This window comes from Neofelis nebulosa, chromosome 4, assembly GCF_028018385.1.
Source record: "Neofelis nebulosa isolate mNeoNeb1 chromosome 4, mNeoNeb1.pri, whole genome shotgun sequence".
Classification (NCBI taxonomy): Eukaryota; Metazoa; Chordata; class Mammalia; order Carnivora; family Felidae; genus Neofelis; species Neofelis nebulosa.
The window spans coordinates 151,032,186-151,059,985 of NC_080785.1; the positions used below are offsets into that span (position 1 = coordinate 151,032,186).

Here is a 27,800-nt window from a genome sequence, read left to right on the forward strand (position 1 = left end):
TCATTTTTCAAGGTATTTCTTTTGTAAAGGAGCCAGATTTGGCAACTAGACTGAAAATCTTCCAAAATTCTGTACAAATGTGTAATATACAAATATACACAAGGCTTTTGCCAAGAAAAGACAGCACAACAAATGACAGAGGCGGCTTTGGTGTCACATACCACCTAGGGCATCTCAACACCCCCTAGCAATGAGAGGGGCTGACGGACCATGACATGGGCTACACATGTAAAACACACTACATTACACTATGTACACTGAAGTATAAAAGACTCACTGTCCCCTTGGCCAGCTCACAAGCCCTCTGGCAGGAAGGAAGGCCATTCACCAGACAGCCCATATAAGGGGAACTCCTTTAAGTGGGAGAACATTGTAGAATGGAGTGGTTCGCCCTAAAAACTATTAACAGCACAAGGCATGCCCTTAAAGAGACAGGCGCTAAGAGTGAATTCAGGAGATGGACCACTCCTTGTGCTCCGAGGAGCTCATCATCTTTCCTGCCCTCCCTCTCTCTCTGAACCTCACTCCATCTCTGTGAACCGAGCAAACATGGCCTTCCGGACAGCATCTTTGTAGGAATCCGCACCCGACAGTCCGTATGCACTGCCTTTGGCTCCTAGGCCAGCTCCTTTTAGCCGGACTTGAGCCTAGAGGAACAGAATTTCTGTCAGCAGAGGGCAGGTAGGGTGTGGACCGCTTCAACCCCTGCTCATCCAGCAGACTCCCAACTGAAAAGGACCACCCACCAGGGGACAGAAAAGAGGAAGTTTTGGAGACCTGGAGTAGGGTTAAGGACTGAAGGAATAAAATGTGCTAAGGAAGACAGACAGATGGAGACACATCCCCCAACCCTGTCCCCCAGTGCCTGCTCAGCAGGCTTCTGTACCTATTAAGGGCCCCAAAATACTCCACTGAAGCCTAGGAAGGTCTGGTAATCATGGGCAGATTGTAGCAGGACACTCCGATGGCAGAACTGGCTTGCACAAGATAAACATGGCCTGTAGGAGTCTGACCTAAGCTGGGCTGCCAGGTTAGAGAAGGAACAGTCCCTGGTGGTGCTCTTGTCTAGAAGGCCAGTGGGTGGGGGACTCCTGATCCTGAGATTACATCTCAATCTGAGCTTTGAGCAACTAAAAAAATTTCTTAGCATGGATAAAAATCCTACTAAATCGTTAACTTGTTTTATACATAACCAAGATCACCTACATGGTGATTAAGAAATTAAAGCACAGTGTACCTTGAAAAAAACCTAATCTAAGCTATCTGGATGAATTAGTGTTCAGTCAGGGGCTGTTTCTAACAGGACATAGGAATATACAGTTCTCAAGACAGCTTTTACCCAAAAAAACCAAAGACCAGAAAAATCAAGTAGGGTACCACACCCATTCCTCTCAAATGACATCTTAAAAGAAGAGTGACATAAAGGAGGGCGGCCGGGAACCAGACTCCATTGGGCTTGCCAGAGGAGATGGCCCTTTATGGTAAAGGTAAAGCTGGCCCCTGGGTCCCAGGCTGTCTGGGTGCTTTGACCTCATCTCATCACCAAAATAAACCTGCAAACCACAGAAGCCCAATGTCACTGCTTACCTCGATGGGAGCTGTGATGCCTTGACACTTTCTTCCCAAACCTGAACCTTCCCGCCAACCCATGGCTTGCAGCATCTTGTTGCCAATGTTACTGTGGTCAATGCCATCTTTGGTGGGCTGCTCGTAATTCCTGCCAGTGGCAAACACACAGTTACTTAACACAGCCACAGCCCCTGCTAATGAAGTGGAAAAGGTACACAACACATACACAGTGCCAGCATCAAATTGCTTCTTGCGCTTGGGCTCTGGAGGTTCTGGAATGCCGTATTTCTCCCGTCTTTCTGCAGCTCGATCTCGGTATTTCATCTACGTGCGAGAAAAAACGCTGCTAAAGACATTCAGACTTGAAGCTGCAACAACCTAATGCACCTAGACTTTGTGATTACCACCCTCAGACACTTCCTTAGTCTGGAGTTTGGCCTTTTTGAGTGGTCTGAAACACCTAACACTTTTGTTTTTTTCCCCTTACTGCACTCAATACCGAAAATGGTACATTTGGGGACCTCTGGGTGGCTCAGTTGGTTGAGCGTCTGATTCTTCATTTTGGCTCATGTCATGATCTCATGGGTTCATGGGATCAAGCCTGGCGTCGTGCTCTGTGCTGACCGCGTGGAGCCATGGACACTGCTTGGGATTCTCTCTCTCTCTCTCTCTCTCTCTCTCTCTCTCCTTGTGTACGCACACCCTCTCTCAAAAAAAGGAATAAACTTAAAAAAAACGTATTGAAAAAAGGGTCGGTTTGTAGGGATTAACTGTGTGTGGAACCTGGGGCCCACCTACATCTCCAACAAGGAATTTTATTTAATTAGCCGCCACCTGTCAAGCTCTTCAACAGACTGCTAGGCTGTGGGTACAGCCTCCCAGGGTCCTAGAGGAAAAGCAGGGCAGAGATGCCATTCCTCTTACCACTTGGGACAGGCCCATCTCCAGGGACAGATGGCACCACAAACAGTGGAAAATAACAGAAAAGCAAAAGCCCTAATTATAGATAGTCGAACTACAAAATTATCACGTGGTGAAAAATTTCAAGTAACTTGCCCACTGGTTGATTTCTAACCAACGGCCCTCAATTTCTTTTTTTTTTTAATTTTTTTTTTAACTATTATTTATTTTTGAGACAGAGAGAGATAGAGCATGAACAGGGGAGGTGCAGAGAGAGAGGGAGACACAGAATCTGAAACAGGCTCCAGGCTCTGAGCTGTCAGCACAGAGCCCGACGCGGGGCTCGAACTCACAGACTGTGAGATCATGACCTGAGCCGAAGTCAGACGCTTAACCAACCGAGCCACCCAGGCGCCCCCCTCAATTTCTTTTTAAAGCCTGGCTGGCCCTCAACTTGCCTCATGAACCATCAAATGCCTGTCCATTATTGGCCTCACCTGGTTTTGCTGCCTTCACCCCAAACCCAGTCCGGCCCACTACTTCCTTCTGTATCACTGAGTCTGTCTTATGCCCTGATATCCTCTGGGCCTAATTTGAAGCCTCCCTCGTTGCAGATCAGAAGAGATCACCTTCTCTTTACTAAAATCCAGTATACTTCACCAGTAAGTATTTGGCATTCACAAGTTGTGAGCAACCTTGAGGATGTGCTTCTGTCCACCCTCATAAAGAGAGGGTGCAGAGTGCTCACAAAGCACCTATAACCTGACATGAGCCACAATGGCCAGGTGACATGTGGTATGACAAATCCTACCTTGCCCCTGGGACCTGGAATTAAGTGCTACAAATAAATGCTAAAAGCAAATACAAGATACTCCTTCTAGTGGCACAGTGACCCTCAATCACCTCTCTCTCCCTTAGCTCCAAGGCTTCCAGCTCCTGCTCACTCAGTCTGGATCGTCGGTAGATATCCATGTTTTGCTGTACAAGAGATTTGACAGACGTAGTAAGAATTCGGACCATCCTAATTTGAAATGACATTATCAACACCTATTTAGTCTAAGAGTCAAAGCCCAATCGACACACTACGGCATGAAAACCAGAGCCTGGTGTATATGGAGCTGCCATGCTCTTTGCCACTCTATGATGTAGAACAGACTACCATCAGAACAGTCTTCTCAAAGGCATTCACTCAACATCAGGGCACCCATATTGCCTCATTGCCTCCCCTCCCTGCCTCTGATCAGCTCAGAGAATCATGGCCACCTTGTGAAGGTCTGAGAGCTGCTGGTGCCTGACCAGGGCGTCTCTGTTAGGGAACTGGCGCCGGCAAAGCAGGCAGGCCATCTTCTTCCAGTCGGCCAGCTTTTCTTCCTCACTCTCAAGTCTCTCTACGAGCTCCTCTTCATTGTCACTGTCACCACTGTAAGCAGCAACCAGACCCCTCTGGGGACAAAAGGGTGGGTCATTGGAAATGTACAGCAGGAAGCAGTGATGACTATGTATCTGGATAAAGCAACGTGTAATACAAGATGTGTGAGAACTCCCAATGCCCCATGCCATACTTCAACAGGGAAATTGCATTTATCCGGCTGTACAGAACAGTCAGGTCCTCAAGTGCTGGGCCTGACAGCCTGCTGGCACCAAACTCCTGGGGCCCAGGAAAAGTTCCTGGATGGTTGTTTTCAAGCTACTCATTATAGATGAAAACCCCAAATACGACAGATCAGGGTAATGGCCCACCCAGACCATTATCTATCAAGTAAAACACTTTTTATTGTCTTAATTTTCTCTTTCCAAACTGTTAAAACCCTCTATTTACAAATGCAATAAAACTCAACTGAGCTTAGGAATTCAAATTCAGGCTTCATTCAATGGTCCATCTCACTGGCTTTCACCCAGAAAATAAAGCCCTAGACATGGATTCTATGTGCAGAAGCTTTTCAATACCAACCAACAGTGACCACATCCAGTTTTAAGTAGGAATCACATTAGCCAAGATGAAGCTGAGAATCACAGGAACACACAAACCACAAAAATGGCCTTAAAACACTGGTGGTCCTTCCTTACTTTGAGGGGATTCTCCTCGTCTCCATTTCGCACCAATTCTGGAATGAGCTGCTGCCTTTCAGCTAAGGCTCCCTGGGAAACAGAGAAACAAGTCATAAGCCTCAAGTTTTACTTAAGTTCCCATGAAGAAGTATGGTCATTCCTGCTACTGTTACCTTTTTCTCAAAAAGAGCAAAGCCAGCATCTGCTGCAGCAGACTCTCTCCTCTCTTCTTCCCTCAAGGAATTAACAGGTTGAAAACTGTTTTTAAAATTTTCTTTCTGCTTGTTTAAACTCTTAGCCCAGCGTTCCATGTCTTTAGCGATCTAATGACAAATAACCATGAAAAAAAAACATTTAGGTATGTGAGTTTAGACAATAGTCAGCCCCTGTGCCACAGTAAGAAGCCATTAAGAATCTCACCTCAATCACGTGCTCTGGAACAAAACCCCCTTTGCCCTTACTTCTACCTACAAATATCTTCATGACACACTATTGCATACAATCAAAATCATTAACGAATACTGCTTGAAAGCCTGTGCAGTGTTCCAGAATATACTTCCTTCTAAGTATGTATATGGGCAACTGACAAAAACTAAAAAACTAAAAATGCTTTACGAACTTAATGTAAATTAAACGTGTGGCCCAGCTTTTGAGAATCCAAATAAAGCTGACAGAGAGGCCACAACTCAAAAAAAAAAAAAAAAAAAGAAAAGAAAAGAAAAGAAAAGAAAAAAAAACTAAGCCCAATACCCCAGAAAGACCTCGAAGTCCCCTGGCTGGGTCATTATTTCACCTGCTGGGCTGTTTTGCTCTTGGGTTTCTCCTTCTTCTCCTTCCCTTCTTTTGCAGGAGGTAGGCCCGTCTGCTGGTGGGAGGTGGACTCCGCAGCTGGCACGTACGTCTCTTTCTCTCCATCCCAGTAAAGGTACTGCTGGGTCAAGGAATTGTAGTAGTACTAGAAACAAAGCACAATTAATGCAGACCTTCTGCTTTGTCAAACCATTAAAGGATCATTTTGTCAAAAAGGCACACAAAATTGTTTTGTCAAAAAAAATTCAACATATAAACATAAAACATGTTGCAGAGCAGTAGTATCTCCTGCTCAGAGAAGCTGCTGTATGTGTTGGTGTGGTGAGGATGATGAACTGGCCAGTGAAGAGGTACGGAACTTCTTAGACAAAAGTAGAATATGGTTTCTCAGCAGTGTAATACCATTAATCTAATCCGTGGGCCTGGAGGGCACCCGAAGAGCAATGTGTCTCACTCCTTTCCATAAACTGTTTATACAAACCAGGAGGCCAGAACAAGTGGTTCAGCAGGAGGTTTTATTTATTTATTTTTTTTCCAAGATTTTATTTTTTAAGTAATCTCTATACTCAACGTGAGGCTCAAACTCACAACCCTGAGATCAAGAGTCGCATGCTCTGGCGAATGAGCCAGCCAGACTCCCCTTGTTCAGAAGCAGTTTTTAAATCACACATCCTCTGTGACGACCAGTTAGTTAACAGCTCATTACTGGGTCCAACCATCAAAACCCTTTGGAAACCCAGGTAACCAAACACAGGGTTGTAAAAAGCCAGTTTGGGAGCCTGGAAGACCAGATCTGATCTATGTTGGATGAATTGCAATGGGAGATAGGTAGCACCTATCTCTCCACTTCTTTCTTCCTTAGTCATTCGCTCTACTCACTCAGCAGGGACCCAGGAGAGACATCTGTCACGTCTCTTCTAGGAAAGGTGGTATGGGTCAGACGCAGAAGTCACAACAAAAACATGGCCACTAAGAAGAACTGCTTGGATAATGGTCAGACTTCACCTCTTCACCAAGCAAGAGGAGTGGAAGAGCCACGCAAGGCTTGGCTTGCTCAGGTGGGTCCCTCATTGCTTCACACCTTTCTCAGAAACCACAAGCTCTCAATACCAAGTACCTGTTAAAAGCACTTATTTTCCTATTCTATATATACAGCTCCTGGTCATAAGTAATTGTTTATTTATGGAGTGTTAGTGTTGCCTTCCCTCTTCAAAATAATCTACCACTACTAAAAATAAAACATCACCCCACAGATCTGCTAATTTCTACCCTCAAGAAAACATCAGGATGTTAAGTAAAAGAGGTTGGACACCAAGAGGTCACATGTCATCCGACTTCATTTATATGAAATGCTTAGAAGAGACAAATTTGTAGAGACAGAAAGCAAATAGTGGTCACTGGGGTAAGGAGGGACAAAGGAGTGATTGTTAATGGGTACACAGTTTCTTTTTGGGGCAATGAAAGTATTTTGGATTACCAAAATAAATACACAAACACACAAACAAACAAATAAACTTTAAGGGATGCCTGGCTCAGTCAGTAGCAGCATGCAACTCTTCATCTCAAGGTCATGAGTTTGAGCCCTATGTTGGGTACAGAGATTACTAAAAATAAATTTAAAAAATGTTTTGGAGTTAGTGGTGATGGGAGCACAACATTGCCAGTATATTCAAATTATACATTCTAAATGGTTAAAATGGGTAAATTTTAAGGGTATTTGGCTAGCTCAGTCAGTAGAGCATGAGACTCTTGATTTCATGGGTTGTGAATTTGAGCCCCATGCTGGGTTTATGCAAAAATAAATTTTTTTGAAAAAAATTATTTTTTAATGCTTATTTATTTTTGAGAGAGAGAGAGCACAAGCGGGGGAGGGGCAGAGAGGGAGGGAGACACAGAATCCCAAGCAGGCTCCAGGCTCCAAGCTGTCAGCACAGAGCCTTATGTGGGGCTCAAACTCACAAACTGCGAGATCATGACCTGAGCCAAAGTTGGATGCTTACCGACTGAGCCACCCAGGCGCCCCTATGCAAAAATAAAATCTTAAAAAAAAAAAAAAGTGAAGGGGCACCTGGGTGGCTCAGTCGGTTAAGCGGCCGACTTCAGCTCAGGTCATGATCTCACAGTCCGTGAGTTTGAGCACCGCGTCGGGCTCTGTGCTGACCGCTCAGAGCCTGGAGCCTGTTTCAGATTCTGTGTCTCCCTGTCTCTCTGCCCCTCCCCTGTTCATGCTCTGTCTCTCTCTGTCTCAAAAATAAATAAATGTTAAAAAAAAAAAAAAAAAAAAAAAAAAAAAAAAAAAGTAAATTTTATGTCATGTGAATTTCATCTCAGTTTTAAAAAATACATAGGAAGAGAAACCACAATTTGAAACTTCAATCTAGGTCTTTACATAATGACTAACAGCCACCTATAATAACTTGACAACCTAATCCACGGTAGTACTAGAAGTCTGACTAGTGGTTACTGAAGGGGATGGGTACTGACTGACAAGGGGCATAAGGGAACCTTCAGCATGCCAGGAATGTTTTCTCCTCTCAGTGCTGATATATATGAATGTGTATACATATGAATATTCAAAGAAAAGTACACTTCAGCTCTGTATATTTTTCTTCTATTGTTTGAAGTTTATTTATTTTTGAGAGAGAGGGAGAGAGAGAGGGAGAGAGAGAGGGACAGAGAGAGCGAGTGCACATGAATGGGGGAGGGGCAGAGAGAGGAAGAGGATCCCAAGAAGGCTGGGGCTCGAACTCACGAACTGTGAAATCATGAGCTGAAATCAAGAACTGGATGCTTAACTGAGCCACCCAGGCGCCCCTCGTGTATTTTTCTGTATGTACGTTGTATCTGAAAACATCTTTTTTTAACCTTTAAAAATTAAAATCCTAAAATAGAAATTACATCTTGGTGGTTCTGAAGAACTTAAAACTAATCTGGGTCACTTGCTCCTTTGCAAAAGGTATTTCGTTTCATGCCTCATAGACAGACTAAGTGAAACAAAGATTATTTCTAGTGACGCTGGGGAGGAAAACTGCATTTACCTGCGAGTTGGGGTCATAGTACAGCCCTGTTGTCGGATCATAATAATATCCTGAAGATTCATCATACTGGTAAGTGGATGTGTCAGGCACTGCTGCAAAAACAAAATCCAGCACACGGTCATTCCAGATAAAGAAACTGGCTTTACTTCAAATTCTAAGCCATGGAGATGCAGCAGGCCTTAATGGTCGTCTTCTCTCATATCCCCAAGTGTCCCTCTGACACCCACAAAGGGAGAGGAACTCTTACTAGACACAGACAACAACTAGGACCTTCCAACTGTTAACAGCCCCATGAGGTTTGGCTTACCATATTTGGTACCAGGAACTACACCAGTGGGGGAAGCGGCTGGGGCCTGTGTACTTGTGCTAGTGCTAGGCTGTGCTTCCTCAGTCTGGAAAGAACAGCAGCTTCAATATAATTTCAACTGTAAAGCCTCTTAAGAGAACTAAATCACTGCAATCATCCATCCAGGAGGAAGGGCTCCCCTGACAGACACATTGTAGCAATGATCTAAGGCAATCCTTGAGCAAAACACATGCTGACAACTTTCTTCCTAAAGGTCAAGTCGAAGCATGCAGAATGTATAAATACCCCTTGTTTGGAATCTTATGTTTTAAATACACACTCCGAATTATTTCATTATCTAATACTACCAAACAGAGAGAAGTAAGGTCAGAATGTCTGTGTATTATTCAATCCTGGCTCATACAGCAGGAAAGGATAATACGTGTACAACAAAATAAAGTTTCCCCAACAGTCACCAGTTCTGTATTTAGGATAACAGGATTACCGGAGAGCCAGGCGGATTGGAGGTCTGATTATACAGCTGGGGACTCTGGGACACTACAGCCGCTGAGGTGGTGGTCACTGCTGTGCCTGATGATAAATGATGCACGCAGGGTTAGAAAGGGCCAAGGCAATGAACTCAAAGCCAAATATCTTTATCTGTAATACCCAAACTAGCCTTCTGTCGTTGTGAGGTCAGTTACTTATTTATCATCATTATTATTACATACCTTTTGGGAGAGATAAAGACAGAGAATGAGTGGGGGAGGGGCAAAGAGCAAGGGAGATACAGAATCCAAAGCAGTCTCCTGGCTCTGAGCTGTCAGCACAGAGCCCGATGTGGGGCTTGAACCCATGAACCACAAGATTATGCCCAGAGCCAAAGTCGGATGCTTAAGTGACCGAGACACCCAGGTGCCCCTATTTTGTGATTTTTAGAGAGAACAAGTGAGAATGTATGTGCACATATGAGCGGGGGTGGGGACAAAGGCAGAAAGAATCTTAAGCAGATTCCACGCTCAGTGCAGAGCCTGATGTAGAGCTTTATCTCATGACTGTGGGATCATGACCTGAACCAAAATGAAGAGTCCAACGGTCAACCAACTGAGCCTCAGGTGCCCTGATGTATCAGTTCTTAATTCCTACTAAGCATCCCGGAACCTATGACATTTTCATTTTTATAATCCTACTAGAATGTCACAAAGTTAAATATTCTGTATGACAACTAAAAAAAAGGAAGAGGCTGGGGCGCCTGGGTGGCTTAGTCGGTTAAGCGTCCGACTTCAGCTCAGGTCACGATCTCGCGGTCCATATGAGTTCGAGCCCCGAGTCAGGCTCTGGGCTGATGGCTCAGAGCCTGGAGCCTGCTTCCGATTCTGTGTCTCCCTCTCTCTGCCCCTCCCCCATTCATGCTCGCTCTCTCTCTCTGTCACAAAAATAAATAAACGTTAAAAAAAAAAAAATTTTTTTTAAATAAAAAAAAGGAAGAGGAATCCATATCTGGGGTTGAGAAAAGATTTAACCATAAAGCTTTTAGAATTCTACAACAAAAAGTAAAGCAAGGCCTTCTTATAATGACCCTTGTGATTGATTTCTGGTCACCAGAATCTAGGGCCACACCCTCCCTGCTCATTTGAACCTATGTGGGCACCCATGACTCCAAACAACACAGAGAGGGGAGATACAAAGCTGAATTCCAAGAACGAATACTCATCACAACATGGGTTTCACACTCTCAGCGACTCAAGTACTTCTAATCTTCCCCAGAACCTTACGCACATGGAGACAGCACTGAATGTGCACCGCGCCCCCCCTCCCCCCCCCCCCCACCTTGCAGGGAAATGGACTCCTGGCTTGGGGTCTAATTAAAACATCTAATTATTTTTTTTTTACATTTATTTGTTTTGAGAGAGAGAGAGCGAGAGCGAGCACGTGAGCATGCGCGGGTGAGCAAGTACACACAGGGGAGGGGCAAAGAGAGAGAATCCCAAGTAGGATCTGTGCTAACAGCACAGAGCCCATTGCAGGACTCAATCTAACGACCGGAAAATCAAGAGTCAGACACTTAAGCAACTGAGCCCTCCAAGCGCCAAGGACATCTAGTTCTATCTCCTCAACCACAGCTACTTAAACAAAAGGTAAAACAGATGAAGTTTACTACCTGATGCAGATGACGCATCAGATTCCAATCCTCCAGTTTGTTGTTGATAAAACTGTTGGTAATCCTGTGAGTACTGAAGAAAAGTGCACTGTTAAAAGCTGCTGTTCTCAGACATGCTCTGGAGAGAAGGTGGATGTTGGTCAAATCTACCTACCTGAGCATATTGGGCATAGCCATCTTGGCCTGGCTGCAGGTAACTGTAGTCAACACTGCCTCCTTCACCACTCTGAGACTACAGCATGTCAAAAGAAGAGGACACACAGGTGAGTTTAGTAGACACCAAGAGCCAGGAAGTACTCCCTAAAACTGTCCTTAGAGAGCTTCTAAGGCACTACTTCTGTGAATTTGGGCACCAACACACTACTTTGACAAAAAATACCTATCTTACCTGGGTGGATGACCACTGAGCTGCAGCAATGGCTGTACTAGCCACAGAGAAGGCGCTGACCCGGTTACCATCTGGGAGGACCAAGTCTCTGAAACCACAAAAATCCAAGCATGTGATTCTATCTCAGTATGCTTCCTATCTATGCTCCCATACTGTCAAGGAAACATCAATTCACTCTAGCCTTTGTTGGGAACTCTCAAATGCTAGCAAGGCCTCATTTCAGAGCAGAAAGGGGTCTCCATGGGCCAATTCCTCAGTGGGCAAATGTCTCTGTAGTGTCACCATTTTACTCTGTATCCTGCCATCTAGTAAGGTATCTGCTGGATGAGTAATGACACTTCAAATGGGACATTTATATCTCTAGACTAAAGTTTTCTCTATACGAAGCTTCTGGAAGGAAAAGATTATTTCCAGATGGGTTTGCACCACCTTGAAGCTGTTTGCATAGCACATATTCTCAACCCATCTGCCATGTCTGCCTCTGTCCTGCTTTGTAGTTTTCCAGCAACTGGTTCCTCAGGACAGGAAAGAATATGCTTTAAGAAAGACAGCTGACTCCCTCCTGACCTTGGCAACCAGGGAGGATTGTGTCTCAGGGAGGAGAACATGGGCTTAGGGTACAGTCAGCAAAGCATCCCTGGGCAGCTGTGCAAGTACAGCAGTTTGAAATAAGGACAATGAAGTTACTCACTTTCTGGCACTTTTCGCAAAATCAACCCCAATAGTTTTGCCGTCAATTTTCAAAGGAGGATGGAGACTCTGTAATATCTGAAGAAGCTGAGAGGCATCCTGAAGGAGAAGGTCAAGAAAGACCATTTTGTCCTATAATTTAAAATCTCTCCCTACCAACTACCCCATTCAAAGAAATACAGCTTTCTATTAAAAAAGAACAGTAATTCCTAATTGTTTGTACACATGAAACCTCAAGGAAAAAATACAGCCCTCTTTCCTCCAGCACATGAAGGCATTCCATATTATTAAAGGAGTAAATGCTAAATCAATCTAAAACAAAAGCAAGAAGGAAAAATTAAAGTGTGGCTCAAAACTTCAGTTCTGCGAATCATTCACAGGTATATGCATTATTTTTACCACTTATCAAAGTAACTGGTCCTCTAATTTAGCACTACAATAACTATCATTACGTAGTCTTGAACTTTGGGTTCCAGGAGCCTTACAGACAGTACTACTTTTAGATGAACCACATTTGTCTCTTAAAGCCCAGTTTATTTAATTTTATTCTAGAGAGAACATGAACAGAGGAGAGAGGCAGAGGGAGAGACAATCTTGAGCAGGCTCCATGCTCAGTGTCCGCTGCCTAACTGACTGAGCCACCCAGGTGCTCCAAGCCCAGTTTCTTTTAAAAGAAAAGATTCAGTGAGCTCACCATTGCAGAGGACAGCTGCACAAACGCGAAGCCTCTGTTCTGCTGGGTCTGTTTATCTTTTATGAGGCGAATGTTATTGACAGCTAAGGATGCATAGGGAGACAGCGCTGTCATGATGGAATCCACCACAGTGTGCGGGGCTATGTTTCGAAGTATGATTGCTGGAGGTGAAAGGGACAAATCACATGTATGTGCATTACCACCACCAATACTTTTGAAGGCAGGCTCAAGTACAAACACATAAATCCATTTGGGAGGTTCCTAGTATATCTTGCACTTTGACATGGAGAAGATTCTAAAAACCAATCTTTCATGGGATAAACTAAAGCTAATGTTGGTCATTAAAAAAGTGTTAAGAGCACAATAACTCCCAACTGAGGTCAAGTAATACCATAAAGGCCAAGAATATACTGGAACTTACTATCACAGTAGTAATCCACAGACTGAACAGATTCTGTGGTTCCAGGGGGCACTTCCTGTTCAGAGTCTACAAGAAGGGGAGGAGACAGGGGGAGTCAGTTACTGAAGACAAACAAATAATAAACCAGTATTTTTTTTAGTAAAGAAATACATTCAAACCCCGAAGTTTTAATTGTAAGCAAATGTAGTAGCCATTTTTTTCTTTTTAAACCATCTGTGGCTATAATAAAACACCATTAATTTTGACACGATACATGTGGAATGCAGAAACTGGGCCGGAGAGGACTGACATTACCTCGGTACTACAGAAAAACAGATTCAAAATGCAAACCAGTGAGCAGACTTAATTTTGGAAAATAAAGGAACTCTCTGCACACACAGTCATCAGAAGCATCTCCCTAACACAAGGTAAGCAAGTTTACAGAAGATACACGAGTTACTTCCTGAAATGCTTTACAATCTATACCACAGACAACCTAATTAGTCAGGTTTTTGGTTTGTTTTTTTAAGTTTATTTTTGAGAAATAGTGTGCATGCAGGGGTGCGCTATCATCATGGAGCCTAACTTGGGGCTCAAACCCATGAACTATGAGATCATGACCTGAGCCCAAACCAACAGTTGGACACTCAACCAACTAAGCCACCCAGGTGCCCCCGTAATTAGTCAGGTTTTCAATGCATATTCCAAATAGCTGAGTTTGGGCTTACCAAACTTGTCCGCTCCACACCGGAAGCATTTTAGTCTTTTCCTGAAATTGTTAAGGCAGCACTGGAAGAAAAAAAGTTTTCTCTGTAATTATTTCTCACAGTAGGCCAGGCTTACTAGTGATGAGGTGGGTTAGGGGCTACAGGGCCATGGACAAGTCCCAGTAAGCAAATAAAAAAGCAGAGTGATAACATATAACCAAGACAAAAGGGCATTCACCTAAAAATTTTAAATGTAAAATGTTTCAGTATGTGAATTCTAACAAGAAAAACAAATCTTGACATAGTTTGAAATAGAATTCCCTTTTTATCAAGTTGAGGGAAAGTTTAAGTTCACCCAAAAACCCTACAGCAAACAGTGGCAAAGTTTGTTCTTCAATCAGAAGAGCACTCACTATATGGACCACTCTATACACACAAGCAAGATGTGAATGGAATACTGTCAAGCCCCCTTCTGGAAACAGTAGACGTGAAGAACAATGAATCGGAATACTCTCAGAATGGCAAGCTCAAATGGTGCAATGCTGACAGGACTACAATACTTCTGATTTTGAATTTCTTTTAATTATTATTATTTTTTCTTTAAGTAAGCTGTATGCCCAATGTGGGGCTTGAACTTACGACTCTGAGATCAGGAGGTGCATGCTCTATCGAATGAGCCAGCCAGGTGCCCTGACAGAACCATAACGGATCTTACATAACTTGAGCAGAGTCAGAAGGATTTTGTTAATGTAATTAAGGACTATGCCACAAGTTGAGAGCTCTAGAAATCAAGAAACAGTAAAGTGGAACAAACCTAAAATCCTAATTGAAACACTGAGCTTAGAACCTGGATCTTCCCCCAACCCCCCAAATATTTATTTACTTATTTTGAAGTCAGAGCAAACGAGCATGAGTGAAGGAGAGGCAGAGACAGAATCCCAACCAGGCTCCACGCTGTCAGCACAGAGGCTGATGCAGGGCTCGAACCCATGAACTGTGAGATCATGACCTGGGCTGAAATCAAGAGTCAGACGCTCAACCTACTGAGCCACCCAGGCAACCCAAACCTGGATCCTTTTTTTTTTTTTTTTTTCAACGTTTATTTTTGAAAGAGAGAGACAGACAGTGTGAGCAGGGGAGGGGAAGAGAGAGAGAAGACACAGAATCTGAGCTGTCAGTACGAGCCCAATGTGGGGCTCAAACTTGCGAACCTTGAGATTATGATCTGAGCTGAAGCCGGAGGCTTAACTGACTGACCCACCCAGGTGTCCAAGAACCTGGATCTTAAAAAAATCTCTAATGTTCTAGGGATTCTAGTACTGGCACAGGAGGATGAAAAGAAAGTCATGAACCAGGAAAATCACCCTATGATAAAAGCTGGTGATTGTATACTTTCTAGCGTCCTTGTTCAGACAGACAAAGAGAAAACAAAACTTGAAGGAGTTTGGTCTATCTGGGAAGAACACATGCTTACCTTGTTACAAAGCCAATCTTCAAACTTAGGTCTGGGATTGCTATAATGCATCGCAATGTGCTTTCCTTGAATCACTAGCTTTTTCTGTAAAAAAAGAAGTAACTAGTTATTCCCATTGTGAGGAACATGTGTCCATTTTCCCAGGGCAGAGCACACTTCGGAAAAATCAGTGCTCTGGAATTAAATGGACAACATACGGGGAGGACCAACCACCGCCACCTATACTCTGCCCATCCAATCCTTCAGATAGGCAGTAAGAGAATGGGATGCGGAGTAAAGGTAAACGGAGTCAGGGAGTGCTGAGAAAGCTGCCAAACTCTAACCGCTGACATGCACCAGGCCGTGTCTCCAGCAGAGACAGAAGTCCTAACATTCAGCATTGCCAGGCTGCCCGAGAGTGACAGTCTATTTCAAAAAGCAGAAGACACAACTCTCCCAGTTCTGAGATTGCCTACTTTAGCCTCAGCATGGTGTCCTTGGGCTTCGCTTCACTTTTCCCCCAGTCCCCCGTCCTTATGTAAAGTAAAAGCCTTTCTATTTTCCCTTTCCCCAAACTCCTGCTTCAGCATGTGTCTGTCCTCTGGGGGACGAGGGGAGGGGAGCTCATTTTTAAAGGGAATCTGGTTACAACTTTTTCTTAGGAGGGGCTATTCTGAATGCCATCCACTCTAAAGCAGCTAAATGAGATTTCTTCCTGACAACTGAAACCATGTCACGTCCTAAGTGATGGATGTGTTTTTCACTGAAATACATGGTACTCTCTTCAGGATGAGTAACCAGGAGGCCAATGAAGTTTCTTCAGGGGGGTCGGAAGAGTTTATAAATGCATACGCCACCTTACCCTTTAGGTCAACCATGTGACTAAAAGGGAATCAACTTTGAAGGTCAAAACTCCAAGCTCAATCAGTCTAGCCAAGAGTATGTATATCCAGCACCTGCCCCCAAAGAGCCTTCATTTAACAGGAGCATCTTTTCTTCTTCTTTTTCTTCTTTTTTTTATGGGGGGGGGGGCAGGAGGGAGGAGGGAATGGGATGTTCTGACAATATCAGAACAGAATTAGTAGGAGGTTAGATATCCAAATTTTTAAAAGGAGTCTAACCCCTCTAAATATACATACTGTTGAGCAATTTGGTTCTTGCAAATCCTGGAAGAGTTAAGACATGCTGTGAATGTTGTCTCTGCATTATCTAAAGGCAAGACTGCATGTCTGGCCAAGAAGGAAAAAGCTGAAGGGCCATCCACTCACTGTGTTGTACAGAAACAAAAATGAAGCTGGGAGATATGTCAATAGATCATCCCAGTAGGAGGGGTGTGTGCTGGGGGAGACTCCAAACTATCACTGAGTCCCTAATCCTATTAGCCTTTTATTTCTGGAGTGAATTTGAATTGTAATGAAATATTACATAGTAACTTAGCTTTGTATACATTAAAATTGTGGAGATTTTTTAAAATGTCTCGTGGGTTTTAATTTCTTTGGAGTTTTAAACTCCCAGGCAAGTCATTCTGATACCTCCACTGCATCAAAAGATGCTGTCACATCAAGAAAGCAGACTCACATGAAGCTTGTGTTTATATTCTATATTTACTAGGATGATGTCCATGGTATGAAATGAATGAAGCTTCACTTTTGTTAAGATCAGGCTGTCACCTCTGGGTTAAGAAAATGAGAGGCTTAAAAATCTAACAAATCAATCAAAATGATACCCCCATTAGTGAGTCTTGTTATATTACTAAAGAATGTAACTCTTATTTATGGGTGACAAATAAAATGCTGCAGAAAAGCAACATAATGAGTTAAGCAAACTTCTCAGAACGCATTTGGTTAAGGCATTCAATACTGTGCTATGGAGTTCTGGCAAAAAATGTTACTGAAGTGCCAAGTACTGAACGTTTTCTTGACAAACTGTAGAACACTTCAGTTAATGCTACATCAAAGAACCATCAATGATTTGCTTTCAATGGACTTTAAAAGGCATTCTCAGGGAGATTAGAACGTTAATGCCAGTTTAACTAGATTAGACAGCAGCAGGACACTAGCTCCCAGGCTAATCTCATCAGACTTATTGTTCATAAATTCCACAGAGGTCCTTAAATAGTCCTGAAGACCCATACAAACAGTTATGCCTCCAGGAGGCTTGTGGTCTCCAAGTAGAAATAAGGAATCACTTACAAAATGCCAGTAGCAGACTTCTACTATATTCTCTTTACTGTCGAATCGAGAGTTGGGTATTTTAAGATTACTCTCAATGGACATAATGAATAGGAACATAATCAGTAGGGGAAAAGGGAACATTAAGATGTTTTGGTAATCACCAGACAGGTATTCAGTGATTAACAAAGTCCTGCCAGGCAGCCATGTTTAAAGGCAGAGCACATTCTGCAATGCAGTCCTTGCTGCTGTTATTTATTCTAATAACATCAATTTTAATATATACAAAGCTTTTCTTTAAAAAAAAAAATCACTCCTTTGGAACAAACCACTCCTTCAACCTTTTTTTTTTTTTTTAAATTGTACAGACTTGTTCCATTTTCATGAATATCTAGACTTGGTGAGTGAAGCAACCTGATTGGCTTCCATCCAGCTGGTAGCATCTTGCAAGTGATAAAACTCCACGAAGGCGAAACCACGGCTTACACCTAGAGACAGCATTCAGATATAGACGGGATACTCGTGTTAGTCAGTTCCTTTATAACAGGTGAATCTCTCTCCCACTGCTTCAACACTGCGTGACAAAGCCAATTGGGAAGCAGCTTTACAAATGTGACTTGACTTGGGGATCTTCTTGATACTTTGCCATGGCAAGGAACCAAGCCGCCTGAACTAAGTGCCACTCGATTTGATTCCACGCTTAAAAAGTAACCATGCAACCGACTACAAACAGTCAAACAAGGAGTTTATAAATCACTACTTACCGAAGGAAAAAAAAAAGCCCCTAAAAACAAAGTTTTTAAAAAGGTCCTCAGGTGCTCTCTAATATCGTTTTCAAAGAGTCACATTCCTTAGCCATGGCAAACCTTTCATTCTGAATTCATGTGCTTGAAGACTGGGGGAATCAGGATGGTCTTTAGGGGCTGAGGTGGGAATGGGGAAGAGAGCCAGAACCGCCGGAACTAAGCAAGCTCTCACCTGTTTTCCTCTTCATCAGCCTCACATCCGCAGGCTGAGGGCCTTCAAAGGACTCCATCATTTCCCGAATCTGCAGAGTTTTACACGTTTATAGTTAAAGCTTCAGCCACAAACTATTCCACATCAAAGAAAATTCAAGGACCAAGAACTGCATCAACTGCTTTAATCAGCCAAGTTTTTAACTTCTATCACCAAAATGCAATTATTCTAAACATGGAAAAAAGGGGACGCTTCTCACAGAAATGAAATGCATTATAACAGCCTCAAACGCATTCTTTTTTTTTTTTTTTTTTTTTTTCCTCAAATGCATTCTTTATATGCTGCCTGGGGATTTCCCTGAGGTACAAGTATTTATGTTATAAACAGTCTTGCCCACAGCATGCTGTCCTGCAAGCTTCTCTCCTCTAGTCTCACTTTGCTGTCCTTTGTTTAAAGGACCAGAAAGAAAATGAAATTTAGAAGAGGCAAAGGATGTGCTATTGTCCTCTGAAGTATATGATCAAGAATCAATAGCCAAAAACACAAGGAACTCTCTCAAACATTTTTTGCACAATACGAAAGAAATAATTTTTATATTTACATTAGTGGTGAAAACTAACAAAGCTCATAACATTCCTAGGCTCCTAATAGGTCAAGCAATAACTGGTCCTAGAAAAATGAATTTGGGCTAGGTTTGTTACTGATGTCAGACCAAGCCCTTACTACAAAAGGCAATGAAATACCCTAATCTCTTTATCAATCATGCCAGGTAGCAATACCCCTAGGAAAAAAAAAACCAGGGCCAAATTTGTGAGACGAAGTCTCCAACTTTCCATAATTACGTGCAAAGGCTATGGGATTATACACTATCGATCCTCATTATTTGTGCATTCTGTGTTTGCAAATTTGCCCATTCACTGAAATTTGTAACTCCAAATCAATACTTTTGGCACTTCCAAGTCATCTGTGGACATACGCAGGAGAAAGAAAGGTTTGAGTCACTTGATGCACCTGTCCCAGGCCGGGGTGATGTTTTGCTTGGTTTCAGCTTTCATATTGTAAGCAAGTATCTTTTTCACTATCTATTTAGTGCCAAGTGTATCACATTTTTGTACCTTTGGTTGATTTCACTATCCATATATCTACCTAGTTGTTTTGTTTTGAAGTTATCTCTGTACCCAACATGAGGCTTGAACTCACAATCCCTGATATTAAGAGTCACATGTTCTACCAACTGAGCCAGCCAGTTAAGCATCAACCCTTAATTTTGGGTCAGGTCATGATCTTAGGGTCATGGGACCAAGCGCTGTGTTGGGCTCTGAGCTGAGAGTGAAGCCTGCTTAAAATTCTCCCTCTCTCTCTCTGCCATCTCCCCTTGTGCTTTAAAATAAAACAATAAAAAAATTTAAAATAAAAAATAAAATGGCTCTCCAAATGTAGTGCTGGAGTTTCTGTCTAGTGTTCCTGAATGCAAGAAGGCTATGATGTCCCTTACAGAAAAAATATGTATGTAAGACAAGCTTCATTCAGGCACAAGTTATAGTGTGGCTAGATGTGAGTTCAAGGTTTATGAATCAACAATATATATTAAATAAGGTATCTCTAAACCAAAATGCACCTAAAACAAGGTTATGTATTGATCTGTTGATGAAAATGTTGTGACCAGAGGCTCACAGGAACCTAACTTTGTATCTTCTCTAGGAGTGATAGTTCAGTATTCAGTATTCTATTTGCAATGACTTTATAAACTGACCATAACCACCCCAAAGAAAGAGAATCGACTATGTCTATTTTTTCCACAGAGCAGAAGTTCTACACAGAGCCAGACCCCACCATGTGACTCAGGTCCATGCTTAGTAATAACTAACTGGTCATCAGAATAACTAAAGATAGTTACTACAAAAGCAGTGGTAACAGTAACATACAGTAACATAGTAACTAAAGATAGTTATTGTAAGAGTTCATGTCAGTCAGGGGGAGGGAGGGCTAAACAAAAAAAGATAAAACAATAATGAAAATGATAAACTGAAGTCCAGGAGATTAAATACTATAATTTAAAAATGTTTTAAAACCTCAACAAATGAATCTGCTAAGAATACTACATAATTTGGGGGCCTGAGAAATTCTACTTTGAAAACCAGCCTTCTTATGGTAGGCGATTCTATTTCCCTGAAGAAGCCTGAAATACAAAAGCATTACAATCTTGTTTGCCAACCTGCTGCCTCAACTGCCAGCAGGGAGGTTCCCCAAGTCAGCTAGAGCACTGCTTCTCCATGCTACTACTCACTTCCTCTGCAGACTCCCAGGATCACAGGTCAGCAGGCTACTCAAGGGAACAACCTGCTTAACAAGCAAACTTTCCTAAATGGACTCCTCCTGCATTTCCTGCATCTTACTCTACATGCCCACCGTTGCCCCTACCTGTGCTCATCTCTGCCTTCCCTGTCTACCCATTCTTTCCTCCAACATTCTAACTTGCATAGCTTTTGCTACTAGGAAAAGCCCTTAGTACCTTTTTTTTTTTTTTTTTAATTTTATTAGAGAGAGAGAGAGAGAGAGACTGTGCGTGCACAAGCGGGCAAGAGGAACAGAGGGAGAAAGAATCTCAAGCAGGCTCCATGCTGAGCATGAAATCATGACCTGAGCTGAAATCAAGAGTCAGAAGCTCTAGTGTTTACACCAACTGAGCTACCCAGGTGCCCCAGTAACTTTATACTTAGCTGGGCTTTTAAAGATTCCAGAGCCTGGCCTCAACAGCACCTTCCCACATCCCTCACCCCTGCCAAAAGCCTTTAACATCAGCCAAATCAACCTGGTTCAAGGCCTTGACTAAATTCAGAATCTATTTCCAGGTGTGCTTATGTTACCCTACTGCCTAGAAGTACAGTCTACACCTTTCCCCCAGTTCTCCACCAAACCCAAACATTTCTTTCTATCCCTCAAAAATCAGTTCAACTAAGATCTCCCTGGAACCCTTCTTTACCCTCCACTAATAAAACCTCCCTTAAACCTCCAGAGACATTAAGAAAAAGTGGGGGGGCACCTGGGTGGCTCAGATCTGGTGGCTCAGATCTGTCCGACTTCAGATCAGGTCATGATCTCACGGTTCATGGGACCCACCTCGGGCTCAGTGCTGACAGATTGGAGACTGGAGCCTGGAGCTTGCTTTGGATTCTGTCTCCCTCTCTGTCCCTCCCTGGCTCGCACTCTGTCTCTGTCTCTTTCTCAAAAATTAACAAACATTAAAAAAAAAAAAAATTTCTACTCCAGGGACACCTGGGTGGCTCAGTTGGTTAAGAGTCTGACTCTTGGTTTCAGCTCATGTCATGATCTCAGGGTCAGGAGTTCCAGCCCCGAGTCAGGCTCCAAGCTGACAGTACAGAATCTGCTTGGGATTCTCTCTCTCCTCTCTTTGCCCCATCTCTGCTTATGCCTGCTCTCGCTCTCAAAATAAATAAGTAAACTTTAAGTAATAATAACCTCTACTCCCAACATGGGGCTTGAACTCACAACCCCAAGTTCAGTAGTAGCATACCCTACCAACTGAGCCAGCCAGGCAGCCCTTTTTCTTTCTTTTTCCTCCCACCGGGACATTCTGCAGAACCTCTTTCAACAGGACCTCTTCTAACACCAGTCTGCCTAGTAGATCAGGGAAGGCTTCACATAATGGAGACTTCAAGCAGAAAAAGGCACACTGGTAGAACAATGAACATATTTGAAGTCGCCTGTAGGGGAGGCAGGTGGTGGATGTGGCTAGAAGGAATGGGTGAGGGCCAGAGATGCCAGTGAAAATCAGATAGCGCCCAGTATACCAAGGCCCTTGTTGGCCAGTTCTAGGAGTGGGGAGCCAAGTAATGGCCTTCCTTTTCAACAGGGTTCTTAGGTCTCAAATGGATAGTATAATTTTCATCAAATCAAAGGTGGCCAGATCATGAAGAAAATGTTTTTGCTGATACATCCTCACTGAGTAACCAATTCAATAAAAATAAAAATAAAAAACTACCTTCTAAGGGCTATTGAAGGAACAAGACCTCCTCTACGTTGAGCTTCAAAGTCTAAATATAAATGGTAATTAACTTCTGAACCAAGTTGAAAGAACTCCATCCTAAAGACAGAAATATACTTCACTAGCTGAGATGTTAGCTTGAGATAAAACAATAGCACAAAAAATGGCAGAAGTTCCAAATTTGTTGTGCCTACTGGACTGCTCATGATAACTGCTGTCTCCCCTTACATCGCTCTCTGTGATGGTGATGGGAAGCCCGCGCAGCATGATGGTCTTGCTCTCCCTCTCATCACTGATGTCATGCCTGTAGTCATGCTCGCCATAGTCACCATCTGAATGGTAGCCATCTTCGGATCGGTCACTGTTCCTTCTTTCGCGTTCTCTCTGATTTATAATAAATAAAATTACAATTAAAATCACACTGGGTTTATATTCTTTGATCCAGGCCCTAGGAATTTATTTTTAGGAACAACAGAGAGGATACTGGAACTCTATGATGATGTTCACTGTAGTGTTTCTTAAACAAACACAAAAAACAAAACAAACAAAAAAAAAACAACAACAAAAAAAGAAGGGCCATAACCATTAGTTCAGGAAGAACGGTTTAACAACTCACTGTACAGTACACTAACACACAGTGAAATACTACATGACCTGTCACAATATGAAGATTGTATGCATGAAAAAAAAAAAAGCCCTGCATGATTATATGGGCAACACAATTACTTCTAAACAAAGCTCTATTTACATATAGAAAAGAAATGAGAAAAAAACTATGGTGACTGAAACTACAACTTTTAGAAGTAGCATCTGAGGCACAGTGTTGGCATATTATTACGCTCCAATTGCCTCATCTTTAAAATGGGAAGACATGTATCGTAAGTTGTAATGAGACCTACACGAGTTCATGTAAGTCAAGTGCTCAAAAGAGTGCCTGGTGCACGGTGAGCCCTATGTAAATCCTGGCCAGTAATTTCTATTACCAGAGGCTCAGCTGTCTTTGAGGGTTCGAGTCATCTCAACAGATTTCAGAATAATAGAATTTGAATATAATACTCAACAGAGAGTTCTACACTTGGTATACTTATTTCATTTCCAGAATCTTAAAGGCTTTGTGCATACAATTCATAATCTAACTATTTCATACCAATTGCTGACCACTCACCTCTGGGCTATCATAGTCTCGGTAGTCGTCGTATCTGTCGCCCCTCCGATCATCACTAGATCTTTTGTAATCTGAGTCCCTCCGCCTGCTTCTGGATTCACGCTCATCCCGGTCATCCCTGTCTATGATGGAACCGTACCTTCCACTACGCTCTGTTCTACTCACTCTGCCAGGGAAAATAATTTTCATTTACTCTAAAGTAAATCACATTTTATACCTTTAGAAAACATGGTAGAAAACACATACCCCTACAGCTCAGTTTATAAGATACCAAAATAATTTAAAGTATCCCTCAAAATGTGATCACCAAATTCCAGTTTATAAAGACAACTACTAGGAAAAACATAACTTTCATAAAGGAAAAACATAAAGGAAAAAATAACTTTCAGGAGATAATGCTAAATCTGAAAATATGGGTATCAAATGTCTGGGTTTAATATTTTTTACAAAGGTCAGGTTGTCCAAGTTTATCCTGCGTATTCCCAAGCCTGTAGTCCACACACGTATCACCCCTTCCATCCCTGATTCAGATCTTAGTGATCAAAAATAGGAAGAAAGCAATTTTTAGCATTTCACCCAATTTCAAAGGAGAGAGTGTTCTGACTCATCCACTCTCCAGGGTATCACACTACTGGGAAATGGACCAACAACCTGGATGAATTAAATTAGTTTTTGTTTTTTGTTTTTTTTCCTTATCAGGCAGTTAACCAAGTTCATTTGTTACTAACTAGCACCAGCAGAGAACATCATTTCCTAGAACATCTGGTTTATTTTTGGTTACTCGGCAGCATTAGGTCTCACAGGAAAATCTAATAACAAGAGGCTTAATCCCATTTGACCAAAGATCTAGTTTTTTCATAAACTGTTTATCAGGTTCATAAAACCGTGTAAGGATAAGACAAAGGAAAGGCTTAGAAGTGCCTCTTTTAGAGAATACAAATTTACTAAAAAGAAACCAACAGAACAAGTAATCTAGGGCTACTTCATGATGTGAACTATAGGGACTGGAAACCCTAAAAGGGTAAATGTTAGTTTAGTAAGTTATTTGGAATCACAGACTGCTAACACAGCATTAGAACAAGGACATCACGTGACAAGAACTTTTCCTGAGTCTCTTTGGGCCGTTAATTTGATTTGATCTACCACTGGGACCAGCCTGAATACTGAGGAGGAATGAATAAGTAAAAGTCGAGTATTCAAATCAAATGGTCTGGGTGGGAGAATCCCTAGATGACAGAGCAGCCAAATGCTGTCATCTTCATTTTCTACTAATTCTTTAGCAATTTTTCAATTCATTTATTTTTCATGTAATCCATAGTCCAGAGCTTCTATAAATCTGGATCATCTTGCTATGGAGTGGACACTAACAAGAACTGGCATTCGCTGATTGCTTGCTACAGCCGGGTACTATGTAAAGTGGCAGACTGTATGATCTCTCCTGGCTTTTGCACAGGCTGTTTTCCACACTGGGAACTCTCAGTGAACCACTCCACCCTGCCCTCCTTTATTCTTACTTATCCTCAGGCTTCACCTTAAAGATTACTTTCTCCAGGAAGCTTTCCTAGATGTCTCCAGGAAAACACATGCTTCCTGTGTGTTCTAGCAGCACCCTCGACTTCTTTTATATAGCAGAGTTCACACAGTACTTCAATTCTTTCACTAAGCCACCTGCTTGTGAGAGCAAGGCTCATGAAGGGGCTAACAGCAATGCCTGGCACAAAATAGTCACTTACATTTGTTTGATAAACAATCAATTTTTAACAAGTAGTTCAGTTTCCCAATGAAATGTTGTGAACAAAGACAGGTACGCTAGTAACTTACCGTTTGTCTGAACCCATTGTCCTACTGAAGATGTAGCACTCTGCTCCAAAAGGTTCAAATTTTGTTTTTTTCTAGGAAATAAGAGAGACTGATCACTGAAAATTTGAGAGATCAATTAACACCATCATTCCATAAGCTAGGACACTGCTGAGGTTGGAATTTCATCAAATTATTAACAATGATTATACAAGGTGGTGGCGGGGAGGTGGGAGAGGAGGGAGGTGGGAATCAAGTGTCAATATTAAAATCACACTAAGGTTTTACTGAAATGAGCACAGCAGGAAGATAAGGCATACTTTAAAATATTAGATTTTCTATTTGATAACAAACTCATAAAAGAATACAGGAAAAAAACTCCTTCCCTTCCCCTACTTTAGGATTACAAAGCAAAAAAGGCAGAGATGCAATCAGCTCCCTGTGTTCTAATCAAAGCAACTCCAACGGAGTAGTTGACCTTTTCAAAACATTAATCAAAGTGTCTTTATTAATACAAGCAGCAACATGAAATTCAGTATTTTCTGATGAAAAGTTGAAACATTTTAGAAGCCAGAATGCCGTGCTGATTGAAATCTACTCCATTTATAACGTAACGGCTGATCCAAAGCTATTTCAGTAAGACAAGAGCAAACCTCGACACGACTTAATTCCTCAGCAACAATAACCACCACAAGCCCTTGAGGCGACCAACTAGGCCCCGCAGCGCCCTGGTGGTAATAAAACATCACACAGCTAGACCGCGTTCGATGCGTGCGAGGTCTGAGAAACTAGTTACAGCCGTCCCTGGCGCCTGTTCCGGAGTAGGCGCTCAACGAACATTTGCTGAATTAATAAATGGAAGAGAACCACCTGGGAGAAATAAGGTCCTGAGCAGAATCTCAGATGCCGCCCCTTGTGTCTCGGGCAGTGCCTGGACCCACCTCCGTGGGGTGTTGCAGCCGAGATGGCGGCGCCACTGCCTGCGCGACCCACTCCGGCGTCCGGCTTTCCCTTTCTGCCTGCACATGTCCCTCCCGAACCCCAAGAGGCTCCCAGCCCGCAGATCAGCCTTCACCGAACAACCTCCTGGATAGGCGGATTCAAGTGCAGCTGCGGGGCGATGGCGGCTAAAAACTGCCGGACACCCCCGAGAAGTACCCGAAGGACAGGCGATGGCTCCACATTCAGCTGGGTGGGGAGTTGGAAATGCGTTCCGGCAGGGGTACAGTCAAGCGCCCGAAAAAAAGTGGGCCTCAGGTTGGGCGGGAGGACGCCCTCCGAGAGCTGACAGCGCAGGCGGCGAGCAGGGGCGCGGCCCTCCAATGCTTCGGGTAGCTACTCTAGAGATGCGGCTGGGACTGATCGGCCGCCACCCGCAGCTGTCAGGGAAGCTGCACGAGGCTTGCCTCAAAAGCATGAACTGCCGGTCTTTACGGGTGGCTGCCGCACTTACCCCCAGGAGAGACCGAAGTGGCAGAAGTAGCGGTTTTGTGCCCCAGAATCTCCAACAGGCTACGGCTGCCTCACAAAATGGCGCCTCGGCCGACGGCCGTCTCCTACCCACAGTACCTCGCGCCTGTCCCCTCCCCCGCACCACCAGCCTCTTGAGGTGGCGTCCAATCCGCGACGGTGTCTGACTGCGCGTAGACTGCTGGGAAGTGTGGTCGCTAAGGCATCCTGTCACTCAAGCCCTGTGTTAATTTCCTGCGCATTTCGTTGTTGTTGTTGTTGTTTTTCAAAACCAAGGGCGGAGTTGCCAATCTGCCATTTGCAGACCCAGATTAGAACTCTTACCTTTATTGGTAATTCTTTGCCTTTGTTACAAAGGCCTTAAAAGAGTACAGTTTGTGTTCACTGACACGATGTAAAACGTCACGTGTAACCCAGTTTTAAGAGAACTAAGGTTAGTTGACCGACTATTGCATTATTGGACTCTAGATGGTTTGGGCTAAGTGCTTTAGAAATACCTATTTTCATTTTTATAATCTATGAGATGGTTGTTAAACCCAGTTTGCAGGTGAGGAAAATGAGGTTTGTGGAAGTTAAAAGAATTCTTTAAAAAAATTTTTTTTTCTTTAGAAGTAATCTCTATATCCAACATGGGGCTGAACTCACAACCCTGAGGTCAAGAGTCATATGCTCTTCTGACTGAGCCAGCCAGGCACTCTGAAATTAAGAGAATTCTTGAAGGCAGATCTTCAGAGTGTCATTTGATCGATATTCTCCAATCTAAGGCACAGGCTCATGAAAGTCATTTTCCAGGGTTAATTTAACAGTTAGTAGTTGGATGTCTAATAGCATCTCAAAATTACAGTCAAAACTCACCATCATCCCCTTCACAGCCCTTCTCATAAATGGCAACTCCTTACTTCCAGTTACTCAGGACAAAAACCCTGGAGTCAGTCATCTAGGTCTTTTCTCCCTTGCACCCAATCTATTAGTAAATCCTGTTGACTATCTTCCAAATGTAAATTTAGCATCTGACCACTTCTAGACTGCTTCAACTGCTGTTCACCTAGTCAAAGCCATCATCAGTGACCTTGTCTGAGAGACAGTAGG

The 27,800-nt window shown here is 42.9% G+C and overlaps 1 protein-coding gene across 2 annotated transcripts; it reads right to left on the minus strand.

Annotated features, from left to right (window-relative positions):
• RBM5 (RNA binding motif protein 5) lies at window positions 1-26,830 on the minus strand. 2 transcript variants are annotated; one of them, XM_058726866.1, is made up of 25 exons: window positions 26,695-26,830; window positions 25,266-25,336; window positions 23,445-23,610; window positions 22,508-22,663; window positions 18,295-18,364; window positions 17,731-17,804; window positions 15,167-15,250; window positions 13,714-13,774; window positions 13,007-13,072; window positions 12,586-12,746; window positions 11,893-11,990; window positions 11,202-11,289; window positions 10,968-11,045; window positions 10,814-10,886; window positions 9,158-9,243; window positions 8,674-8,758; window positions 8,367-8,458; window positions 5,312-5,473; window positions 4,692-4,841; window positions 4,537-4,608; window positions 3,733-3,912; window positions 3,373-3,447; window positions 1,796-1,893; window positions 1,588-1,717; window positions 1-647 (listed from the first exon to the last, which is right to left on the minus strand). In XM_058726866.1, exons 2-25 carry the CDS (start codon window positions 25,280-25,282, stop codon window positions 522-524), a joined length of 2,448 nt encoding a protein of 815 aa, XP_058582849.1. In that variant the 5' UTR covers window positions 25,283-25,336; window positions 26,695-26,830; the 3' UTR covers window positions 1-521. The 2 variants fall into 2 exon arrangements, with proteins under 2 accessions (XP_058582849.1, XP_058582850.1); XM_058726867.1 differs by lacking the exon at window positions 23,445-23,610 and having other exon boundaries at window positions 26,695-26,786.
• Between the last annotated feature and the right edge of the window lie 970 nt (window positions 26,831-27,800).